The 12,502-nt window shown below is 39.3% G+C and overlaps 1 protein-coding gene across 50 annotated transcripts in view; it reads right to left on the reverse strand.

Annotated features, from left to right (window-relative positions):
- Positions 1-2,330: 2,330 nt before the first annotated feature.
- Positions 2,331-12,502, reverse strand: part of MAP4K4 (mitogen-activated protein kinase kinase kinase kinase 4) — a 194,552-nt gene continuing 184,380 nt past the window's right edge. For 31 of the 50 annotated variants that reach the window (XM_043603103.1, XM_043603125.1, XM_043603114.1 and 28 more), the window contains 5 exons: positions 11,583-11,683; positions 9,188-9,337; positions 8,471-8,630; positions 7,574-7,713; positions 2,331-5,877 (listed from right to left, as the gene is read on the reverse strand). In XM_043603103.1, coding sequence (XP_043459038.1) covers positions 5,794-5,877; positions 7,574-7,713; positions 8,471-8,630; positions 9,188-9,337; positions 11,583-11,683 — 635 coding nt within the window. In that variant the 3' untranslated portion in view covers positions 2,331-5,793. Of the gene's footprint in view, positions 5,878-7,573; positions 7,714-8,470; positions 8,631-9,163; positions 9,338-11,582; positions 11,684-12,502 lie in introns of all 50 variants that reach the window. The other 19 variants (XM_043603119.1, XM_043603097.1, XM_043603078.1 and 16 more) reach the window with 1 other exon arrangement.

Here is a 12,502-nt window from a genome sequence, read left to right on the forward strand (position 1 = left end):
TATATGCTACAACATGGATGAATCTTAAAATATTCTGCAAAATATTTCACTGCACAGAGGACACAAGTTGTAGGATTTCACTTAATGTGAAATGTCCACAAGATGCAAAGCCATACTGAGGAAAAGTAGATTAGTGGTTGCCTAAAGCTTTAGGGGGAGGTGGCGGTGGGGTGACGAGGAGATAATGACAAGGACAATAAAAATGCTTAAGAACTGATTGTGGTAGTGATGTATGCACAAGTTTGGATAGGCTAAAGGCCAATGAACGTTATGGTTTTGTGAACTGTATCTTAATAAAGCTGTTAAAAAACAATCAAGGAATTACTTAATATCATTTATTGTGAAAAAAGTTATTTAATATTGGCTTCCAACGTTTGTAGTTGTGCCTGACATCCAGATTGAAGGAAGGGATAAAATTGCCTTGCTCAAAAGCTCCACATCCTTCTGTGGGCATTTTGCGCTGGACCATCAAATTCAAATTTCCTATAACCAAGCAAACTGGGAAAGAGGACTTAGGAATGAAGTCCTAGTTATTACAGCTAGCCAGCTTGCAGCAACAGGGACTGGTGAATACTATAGTTATGTTAGGGTGCTGGGTGGCTTTGTGCCCAACAAGGCAGAACTCCACACCCTTCCTAGGACCTGTCTACACCAGCACACTTCCTCACAAGTCCCACAAGGTATACAAGCGCTGGCTTCCCTTTGGACTAACACCAGGGTTTTAATTTCATACTACTTAAACAAACGATCAGGAATTTGTGTGTGTCTCTTCAGCACCAGCAACATGTTTGGCAGTTTCTGAGGAGCAGAGAAGTTAGGATTTAATAAATGGTTAACCCTGAGAACCAACTTAAGCTCATATGCAGACTCTGTATGCAGACAGAAACAAAGAATGAACAAAAGCAATGCCACGTTCAGCTATCAGGATATAGGAGAGGCTATTGACTGTAAGCACAGGGAAGTTAAGCAAGGCAGAGGCAGAAGTGGGACAGATTTTGAAACCTGGATAGAATCCGATTAACATTCAGGTGAAAGGGAAAGTGGACCAGGTCTGAGAACCTGTATCTGAGTATGTTATTTCTCCCAGAAGAAAATGCAGTAATGACTTTTCCCAACATTTAATTCCTTAACTGTTTTTTTTTTCAGTTTTACTTTCTAATAACTACAGTTGACCCTTCAACATGTTTGAACTGCGTGGGCCCATGTGTTTTCCTTATAGCTTTAATAACATTTTCTTTTCTCTAGTTTACTTTAAGAATGTAGTATGTAACACATACACAAAGTATGTGTTGACTGTTTACGTTATCAGTAAGGCTTCCAGTCAATCAACAGTAGGCTACTGGTAGTTAGCCTGCTACCGGGGAGTTGGAAGTTATACTGAGTTTAGATGGCACAAGGGGTTGGTGACCCTAGTCCCATGTTGTTTAAGAGTGAACTGTACTCTGAAAGTAAAGAACGGTATCTGTTGTTGTTGAAGTCACAGATGGCAAACAAGGCAGCAATTTTACTGTACCCTTGAATGTGATGCCAAAACACAGAGCTGGTATCAGTTATAGGGGCTGTTTTCATCTTGGCTGCTTGTTTAAGAAGATCCACACCAGTGGAGGACAAAGTAGGAACAGGAAGAATGAATGATGGTACCAAGACAACTAGCCCTCCATGAGATTTTTATTCCTTAATCATCCACCAGCTGTAACAAATATCACGTAGGAAAAGACAAAACATACTCATTTGGTGGCCTAGGTATTTACAATTTTATTTTTACCTTAGAGAAACAACATGTTTCTAATATGAAGCACAAAGGAGCTGGTTTATTAACATGTGAGTTATGATCATGTAGTGTGGCCTCCCCTTTGCAACCATGGAGGCTTGGCCAAAGTGCTGGTCGCGGCAATGTGGTCCTAGATCTGTCCAATGGGGATCACACATGTCAGATCTCTGGGGGAAATCAGTGACACACACCCCAGGGGCTTGGCCACAAAGACCTTCCAATTACTAGGCCTTAGTATTTATGATGCCAATTTGAGAAAGGGCCACTTCAACTGTCCTATTAGATACAAACATCATGCTAGTTTACTTTCTGATTCAATTCAGACTTGCAAAAATAAAACCTTATTTCCTCCTTAAGGATCAGCTTTACCCATTCTTGGCTTCAAGATCAAGAGCTCACCTTGAACAAACATTCCTGTTTCAGGAGATAGCAGGATATGGAGGCACCCTCTCTAGCCAGGGGTGGCACTGGGGAAGGAGGTGTGTATAAAATATGGATCCTCATGGGAAGGAGACATTCTGAAGGATCAGAATATACTTGAAACTCATGCCACATAAAATAGGTGTCATTTTTCTTTTATTTAAGGAGAAAGGTGGGGGGACAACAGTAATTTTCATAATACACAGAAGACAAGTTAGCACTTGGGTTGGCGGGGGGGGGCATGTACTTGCCACCAGTCTGCTTTGCAGCTGTAGGATTAGTAAATTTAATGCAGTCTGTCATTTGTATTACTGCTTAGCAAATTTATAATTGGCAAAGTTAAGAATTATGAGTCACTGTAAGTGGACTACAACTAAGACAGAAACCTAAACAACCCATAAAAAATCACTTAAAAATAAACCATAAATATGATGCACATTAGTGAAACAAAACCATTTTTGTAAACATTTTTCCAACATAACATGTGCATGAGAAAAAAGTAAAAACACTGCACTCAATACAGAGTTGCTCTGATTTAAATACAGAAAGGTATTACTTATTAAAGCTTTGACTATACCTAGAGACATCTGTATTTTGAAGAGCAGTGCTAAGTAGTTCAATGTTCCATATTTAATGGTATAATACTGTCTTCTTTTTATAATTTTGCCATCTTGGCACTTTTGTGAAGTCACTACCCTGTTAAAGGAACAAAAAGATCACCCCTTCTCTAGAAGAAGGAAATTTCACCAGCTCGTAATTTTTAATGGAGAAACCTAACTGGGTACCTGAATCAAGCTGTAGCAACACAATCTGGTGTACAAGGTGCTGCAGCCAAGAAGGCAAGGACACCACAGCCAAGGAAAGCACACACCAGGAGCCCGCCCCATAAGGACCAACGGCAGTCTGACCTCAGTGAACTAAGCACACAGATGGATTTGATTACGTTCAACACAAACACCAAAAGAGTGCCAGGTGGCTACCAGGACAGGCACAATTCAGGCTTGAGCTCAGACCCCACTACCTCCGAAAGGAAATCCAGTTTTTGTCAAGTTCTAAATTGTAATTCCAATGAAAAGTCATGTGCATTATCTGTGCACCCCACCTTGACTTACAGACACTGAGCTTCAAGTCTGTTGGATAAGTACTTTTTTTTCTGTCTTCCTTATTGGTACCAGAAATTCACTGTTTTTTCAGATACCTGTTCAACTTTACCTCTCTCTAAAGTCATAGGAGAGGCTACAAAGCCAACTTGGATTGACCAAGCCATCTAGTTCTTTCTCCTCTTGGCATGCACACGTGTTCACTGTGGCATGTTTTATCTTACCCCAAAAAACTAAAACATGTAGGAAATCACCAGCGGTATTTGATTTTGACTGAAATTCTGTGGTGATGGCATCTGGCCCATCTCAAAAGTCCCTTCCAAAGGTGGGACTAACTTTTCAATCTTCTCTGTGTTAACTATGAATCTGTAGAAAAGAACTAGTCCTTTCTGCTTTGGACATCAGCATCATTCCAAAGTCACACAGATGGAAAAGTCATTTCTAATGCCTTGTCCTTTTCAAAAGAGACTAAGGCTCGCTTACTTATCTGTCATTGTGGCTATGTACAACCAGCTGCTGTTTCTGCATCTGTGAGTATACAGATTGTTCACTAGGTTTTTATGATTCAAAGGAGAGCCTTCGGCAGAGATGCTGACCAAGAGGAACAGAATAACAGGGGTCAAACTGGATGCCAAATAGGATGAGAATGCTGGGCAAAGCCTTAACAAATAGGTGCAAATGATTGTTATATTTTTGGGAGGAAAATCTTCCTTTTTCATGTTATAAAAGAAACTTAATCACAAAGGAGTATTAAACCTATGAAATGCCAAGTTCTGTTTGGTAAACAAAGTTTAAAGTAGCCATCACACAATATTCCCACTCGAAACTCAACAAGAGGAAAGTAAGATGGCACAGCCATGACACTGAGCATTGCTCCTTTACCAAGAGATTAATAGTCTCAGAGGAATTGAGTGACCATGAAGCCATGAAACAAATTATTACCCAAGACATTTATTACAAATGTCATGAACATATTCATAAAGTAAAATTGGTTTAAAAAACAGAGAGAGAGCAAGTGAGAGGAGGAGAAAAGCCAGGGCTTGGATATTACACCTAAAACACAGGAAGATGCCATCTTATGAATAAGCAGTATTAACTACATTCTTAAAATAGTTTTAGTGCATTGCATTTTTAGAAAAGGGAAACTCCACCCCCCCCCCCTGCCAAGAAAAGGTTCCTGCAACACTGAACAGTTTGTGTGACTATTCTAACATGACCGCCTGTCTGCCACCAAACCCCAAATTGAGAACAGTGAGGCCCCTTGTGTTAGAGGCCATAGTTGCCCATCAACCACTAATGGTGCATCTGGTGAAAACGAAGCATTCTGCTCTCTGAACTTAGAAAAACAGACTGCATCCATCAGCATGATGAAACCATGTGGCTATTTCCCATCTTCAGGGACAATTTCTCTTGTGCCTACTGAGACCTGTGACAAAATAACAGTCAAACTTCAATCTGATAGTTTTGGTATTAAGATTAAATTAAACATTAATGTTTTCCTCCAAAAACATATAAACTAAACCACCTCTTAATGCATTACAAACAATGAGGTAGGCAAAAAATAAACATGTGGCTGAAACAATTTCTTTTCCTCTGCAAGTGCAGACTGTGGTAAAACTTGTCGTGCTTCTAGGTTTAAACAAAAATTAAACCTTTAGGCTGAGGCAGTGCTAATACTGTCACACAACAAAGTTCTGGCCATTATACAAATGCACACATTTTCTTTTTCCTTTTTTTTTTTTTCCTTTTTTTTTTTTTAAGAACCATCTGCACATGATTTAGGCAAAACCTGGTACACAGAAAAATGACAGAGTTTTTGGCCAAGCCAAAAAAAAAAAAAAAAATCCAAATAAAATGGGACCCCCTTAACCCACCCCACCCTGCCTCCCAAGCCCCACCCACAAAAAAGTTATCCTAGTAACTGTGTCTTTCACATTTTATAAATATTAACTTCTTAAACCTGCACCTTCTTCTTTGACCACATATTGTCACATTACAAAAAAGAAATGTCAATTAAATACACTGTTAATGTTACTATATTAAATCTGCTCTCTGCTTCAGCAAACCGCTCATGAGACCACCATTTTACACCTCCATGTGCCCACTTCCAAACCAATGGCATGTTCATAGTCTCCACTTTCAGATACCCATAAGACAGAGTCACTCAGAGACAAGGAATTCTGGAGCTGAAGGAAAGGCATTTGCTTTCTGGTCTGATGCTCGATCCCAAACACTTATAGCACCTGATGGTAGAATGTGAACAGCACCAGCTGCATTGCAGCCTTGATTTATTTTTGAGTAGGGGAAAGAAGAGAAGGGGGATAAACTGGTAAGAGGTGCAGAAAGGAAATGAAACGAAACGAAACACCCCACACGTGGTGTCTGCATACACAACTGTCCTGGACTACACCGGTGCAGCTCTGAGCTCCAGTTGCAAGGAATTCCAAGTTCTCAGGATCTCATTGAAGACTCTGGGGGCCAGCAATCCTCATCACAATGCTTCTACCAGCTCAGAAGGGAAGTCCTGCCTAATGTCATGAAATAAACCTGACTGCTGCCACCAGACCGAACGGAGGCGAAGAACACCTGCAAAATCAAGAGAAAGAGGGAGGGAGAGATTTACCATGAAAACACAACACAACCCAGTCCTTTGGAGCAATCCTTCCTATGGTTCCCAGGCAGGTGACCTAGTGCCACCAACACCTCAATACCTCAACACCTCCATATGCAGGCAGCCTAAAAGCCCAAAGGCCTCTTTCAAAAGAAAATCTGAGAGGACATCAGTATTACTTGATCATAAGGAGATCATCTCTGTAGCTAATTTTTATCACAACTAAGAAGGCTATCACTGCCATATTGTGAGAACTGAAAAGAAAAACACTGATATTTCTGAAATTGAGTTATTTCTTTTTATCTCCACTGCTAATATCACCTAAAAGATAAATGTGTCTGGAAAACTCCTTAGCAACCTGATTTTTCTCTTTTAAAAAATTAAGCTAAAATATATGTTATTTCATATTACTCTATAGTCACAATACTATAGTTTACTTTTGGGCCTTTGATTAGTAAACTTCAAAGGATATAACATAATAAATAATAAAAATATTTAAATGCCCAAGTTCAAAGAATATTATAGTTATCGCTACATTAAATATACTCAGGAAAATATAAGCCAAAAAGCTGGCAAAATCCTGGATTGGGTTGGGAAGTTGTATGGATTTCTAAGGTAAATGATTAGAAAACAATGTCAACACCATTAGTAAACGAGCTACAGGATCACAGGAAAGGGGGCTGGTGGTGGTGCAACGTATTTACTGAGCATGCAGTTAGGCAGAAAGCCCAGCTGTCAAGGAAGAGATCTAGAGCTCTTCTCTGTCAAGGTGAACTTTCAAATTTAATCTGAGAAGTCAATTAGTGGGCCACTGGCTAGGATATTTAATATATTTTAATGTGAGACAAGAGGTGGAAATGTTCTTAAGAGGGAAGTTTCTAAGGTTGCAACAGGCTGCCTCAGGTAGTAAGACATTTTCATCCAAGTGGAGGGAAAAGAGAGAAAGCTGGGCTTGGTAAAGGCCAGGCCCACCTGGGAGGTCCTTCTCAAAGCACGTGGGATGGGTCAACACCCTTGGCCATCCAGCTGCTCCACTCCAAGGCTGGTTTAGGGAGGGGATTCCAGGGAGTTGGTAGGCCTTGAAAGTAACAAGGATGTGGCCAGTTTTGAAAAACAAAGGTTTTTTAGGTCTTTTGAAGACTGGGGGTCTCAGCTGCAGGAGGTGCTCATGCTTCTGCATAAAATGATTTATACTGTTAGGTATTTCTGACATGCAAACTATGAAGTTATTTTACTATTCAGAAGCAGACAAGTAGTATCCTTCTGATGCATATCAGGGTCTTGAGAGGAAACTTTTACCCTACCAAATTTGCAAGGGGCTTTCTTCCAATCACAGAAGAATCCCACTAGATTGGCAGTTTTAACCTTTTCTATCCCTAAACCAAACATAGCTCATACAGGTCACCTACTGGGGTTAAAAACAACCACTACAAACAAAATACGATGATTTTGGCAGAAACAAGTATCTCTTCTCCCTTCATAAGCAAACACAAAATAAAACAGACCCCAACTCCTATATACAGGTCTAAAAAGTCACCACTAAAATGTTGCTTGATGAATTTATTTCAGAATCTATCAAAACCTCAAGAAAAGGCTTCACCAAACCCCATGGAAAGTAAACCACTACCAAAGCTAACAGCAGCTAAAGAGAAGTTGTAAGGAAACCATTACCTTGTCATTGCGTTCACATAAGAATTTTAGTCTTTGAGCCCTTTTGTGCATAAACACACCATCCAAGTGACCAGTTTCCACAGATCGGATCTCTATGGCCTTTTCTCCCCAGCCCATCGTCTGATTCGATCGAATATATGCTTTTTGAGAGGAGAAAACATGAAATTGTTATAGATAAGGAAACAGCTATGAAAAGATGCTGCTCATATAACACACACATTATCTGCATGTCTAGCATATGGAGATTTTTGTTTTTAAGGAACTTTGCTTTTGTTTTGTTTTAAGGAACTTTTGCTTTTAAAGTTTATCCTGAGAAGTGGTAATTTGAATTCTTGAGATGGTTCATGCTTATTTTGAGCAATGACCCACTGGATATAGTTTAGTGCTCCTATTTTTATCAAACCAGTCATAAAGAAGGCAGGAAGAAGAAGTGATGAGAAGAGAAAATGACTACAGTGAAACCAGAACAACTTGGGATATAAACTAAAAATTTCAGATTATCGAGTGGCACTGCCACTCGAAAAAATAAATCCCTTACCCTTTTTCTGCCTCATTTTACTTTCCACAGATTAGTCAACAACCACATCTGTCCTACATCCTGGATGTCTTAAGGATTAAATGAAGGACTGTAAATGACAAGAGTTTTAAAGTGTTAAATAACTACTTGGATTTTGTTCTAAAACAGACTATGGCCAGTGCCATGGTCTACAATTTCCCTTTTCACCATCAATATTGCCAACATTCTGGGGTTTTTTTGTTTGTTTTTTGTTTTTCTGCCAACCATTCTGCTAAATGGCCAAAATGTCTGAACAACAGGTAAAACTGATGTGATAACATGCAGTTTTAGAGAAGGCTCCATTTTTACATATGCTATCTTTTCCTCTGAGTGATACCTACCTACAGATGTTGGCATCTCTCCCCATTGCAGAACCACATCCTTGGTGATTCTTCCATAGGTATTCACATAAACCCCTTCATCTTCATAGCACACCAGAAGCTCCATGCCATCTGTGTTGGGGAGGATGATGATTGCATGGGGTTTGATGCTACACTGGATCTAGAGAAGAGGAACAAAGTACAGGGAAGTATGTTTGTGGTTATTTCTATCCTTGAAATAGCGTTCAAAAAGATTGTCTTGGTGAATGCACTGGTTAATATTCCAGGTGAATAAATACAGCAATTGAATAAAATTTTGGAAAACTCATGCGACATATATCTCAAAGGATACCTTTTACAGGTCATGTACTCTACTAGTTCACATTTTCTGAGGCCCCTGGAACATATCTGGATTGTGGATTCTATTAAGAAATTAATTAAAACCACTCCCAACCCAGGGATATTCTGACCTGCCAGCAATTGCCCCAAATACATCCCATGTTAGTCAAAGCCCAGGCTAAGAGGTTTTCAGGAGGGCTTCACAGAGACAGGAGAATGGATTTCCACTTGTCTCAGAGCATGCAGCTATTGAGAATGGCACATCATTTAAATACTCACCCCCACACCAAGGGGAAGCAAGGAATCCCTGCTTGTGTTAGTTCACTAAGCAGAGTAAAGAAAAAAGTCAAAACAAAATGAAGCCAGTCAACCAACCATAGAGTGTGGGTTCTTTCTTACATGTGTTGGTAGATAAATGTCATAGACTGATCCTGAATCCACATCAACAGCATGAAATCCAGCACAGGATCCATAGATCACTTTCAACCTCTGGCCTTCCTCAACAGTGAGATCCACCAGTAATGGCTTATGTACCAATTCTCCAAATGACTACAAAGAAGTAACCGAGACAAAAGTAGTAAGACAAAGAAGAACTTATTTCTGATAGATCAAACAGGAGAAGCCAAACCCAAGGTACTCAGTTATTTAATTACTGAGCCATTCTGGCAACAACCATAAGCAAAAATACTCTATGAAATAAGTCTTTAATTTATTATGCTTTTGTCTGCCAATCAGCATCTAGGAGACATTTCTTCCAGAAGACGTGTCGCAAATTCCCCCTACCTGGCCCAAGAATTCCACCTTCTTGTCTTGGTGAGAAAAACATCTAAAGTGAAAGAACCAGGACTTTCTGTAGCACAGTATTCAACTATTCAATGCAGACAATGGAGAAAGAGGTAGAGTTGCAGGAGTCACATACTGAGAATTTTTAGTATGGTCATCATAGTCATCATAGAGACTTCTACTTTAATTTTTTGACTGGAGCAATACAGTGATGAAAAGCTGTAGGGTATTAACCTGGATGACCTGTAATAAACTAGATGACCTCAGTTCTTGATTAATATCAATACCTACAGCTCACAAGACAGACTTAAACAATATACTTATAAAAGCAACTAGGTGGGGCGCCTGGGTGGCGCAGTCGGTTAAGCGTCCGACTTCAGCCAGGTCACAATCTCGCGGTCCGGGAGTTCGAGCCCCGCGTCGGGCTCTGGTCTGATGGCTCAGAGCCTGGAGCCTGTTTCCGATTCTGTGTCTCCCTCTCTCTCTGCCCCTCCCCCGTTCATGCTCTGTCTCTCTCTGTCCCAAAAATAAATAAACGTTGAAAAAAAAAAAAATTTAAAAAAAAAAGCAACTAGGAAAGTACATCTGGCACATAAAGGATATTAAGACCAGATCTCAGAAGATACAACCAATTACTTTTAGTCAGTAACATGTGGATTTATTTCTTAAGCAAATATGGTAACCCCATTTATCCTGCTTTATTGGGGAATCAAGCAATAAGCAATCTAAATATGTCAATTTTCCAAATACTTGAAACTTACCCTTAATAAAATGTATCAAGAACAAGAAAAAAAGATAAGTAAATAGAATCATTTTGGATGAAAAATTCTTAATTTCATGATATGCACTAAAACAGCCCCAGGAGCTATACTCAAAGTTTTGTGCCTAATATAAGAAATGATGTTAAGTTATTTATAATATCTAATGTCAAAGTAATATTTTAATTAAGAATTTCATAAATTTGTATCTAATGCAAACTCTAGAATTATAAAAAATATTAAAAATACTCACACAGAAAAATACTAATGTTTTTCTATAGTTTTTCCCTTAATGCATTATTCATGCTTTTAACTTACTTTTTCTATTTAACGCATAATACATATTCCTGTGTCATTAGGAATTTCTGTAATTTGTTTTTTAGTTAGTATTCTATTGAAAAGATATACCTCCAAGCTGCCTACTGTTGGATACTATTTATCAAAAACATATCTAAATCTTTATACACATGCATGACTTCAGGCAGATGGTCACGGTCTGCTGTTTTTGTTTTTTTTAATGTTTTTATTTATTTTTGAGAGAGAGAGCACAAGTGGGAGAGGGCAGAGAGTGAAGGAGACACAGAATGTGAAGTAGGCTCCAGGCTCTGAGCTGTCAGCACAGAGCCCGATGCAGGGTCTGAACTCATAAGCCGTGAGATCATGACCTGAGCCGAAGTCGGACGCTTAACCGACTGAGCCACCCAGGCACCCCAAGATCTGCTTTTTTTTTTTTTTTTAATTTTTTTTTCAACGTTTATTTATTTTTTGGGGGGACAGAGAGAGACAGAGCATGAACGGGGGAGGGGCAGAGAGAGAGGGAGACACAGAATCAGAAACAGGCTCCAGGCTCTGAGCCATCAGCCCAGAGCCTGACGCGGGGCTCGAACTCCCGGACCGCGAGATTGTGACCTGGCTGAAGTCGGACGCTTAACCGACTGCGCCACCCAGGCGCCCCAAGATCTGCTTTTTAATTAGAGGTGGCATTACTTTGTCCTTTCTTCTGTTACCATATTGACATATCAATGTCTACCAAACATTTAGCTCTTTCCTCATACTCTGAGGGCTTGGAAAGCAGACAATGAGGCCTATTACATTAGAAATGGCCTCTCTTATGACAAAGTTATACTCTATATTAGTACATAGCTTTTAAATGATCAGTTTTAACTATTTAGGGTTTTTAAACTGTCCTCTGGCTCTTTCTTGGTCATGCATGCATGGCTGATGCTACTTGTAAGTACACTTGATGCTGTTACCTTAAAGGCCATAAATTTGTGATATGGCTTGGGTGCCCACGCATAGACCTCCACAGAACTCTTCAAAGCAATTACCAGAAATTTGATTCTTTCATATTTTACTGAAAACAACAACATAAACAAGAGAAGCACAGGTCAGAATCAACATGGAACTCTAAATTCTGTTAGTTGTCTTTTGCAAACTTTATAAATAATGCCTTCTATTCAGTCATCTAGATCAACAGGAAAAAAATGCTGAGTGATCAAACCTCAAGAGTTTCCTTTTCCAATACTTTTTCAGCCTATTCCCATATTTCTTGACTGATGTTTGGGACTCAATTCCAATACTCTGGTTACTATTAAGGAATACTTTCACTAATGTTCCTAATCTTCTTAGACTGCAAGTATTTACTAATCAAAGACAATGCCAGGCTTACCACCCTAAAGTCTTAAGGGCTCAGTATTGCTTCAAAAGGATAATGAAGTGGTTAATCAGCTAAGTATCACTTCAAACTGCTTCCTGATCTATATAGGCAGTGACTGCCTGAATTCTACCTAAAGTTCCATACAAAAAGAACAGTAGTAAAGGAAATCTCTATTCAGCTATATATATTTTTTCAGTTGAAAATGCCTTCTTTACATAGCTATTCCGGTTCTCTTGCAGCCAAGCAACTCTGCTTAAAAACAGATGCTCTGAGGGGCTGTGCCCTCACATGACTTAGTGGTCTGGCACAGTTCTACCAGTTTCTTTATAAACTATCTAATGTCACAATACTACTTTATTCTTCCTTTGCACATGAGAGATGGCTTGTTAACTTGATAATTCTCCTTGTTAATTTCCAATACAGTATCACTATTCGAATAAATCACTGACATTAATATTAAGACACAAAGGATTATCAAAGGTTGTCCAAACCAGTGCTGTTTAACAGAATTTTTTG

The sequence above is a fragment of the Prionailurus bengalensis genome, chromosome A3 (assembly GCF_016509475.1).
Source record: "Prionailurus bengalensis isolate Pbe53 chromosome A3, Fcat_Pben_1.1_paternal_pri, whole genome shotgun sequence".
Taxonomy (NCBI): domain Eukaryota; kingdom Metazoa; phylum Chordata; class Mammalia; order Carnivora; family Felidae; genus Prionailurus; species Prionailurus bengalensis.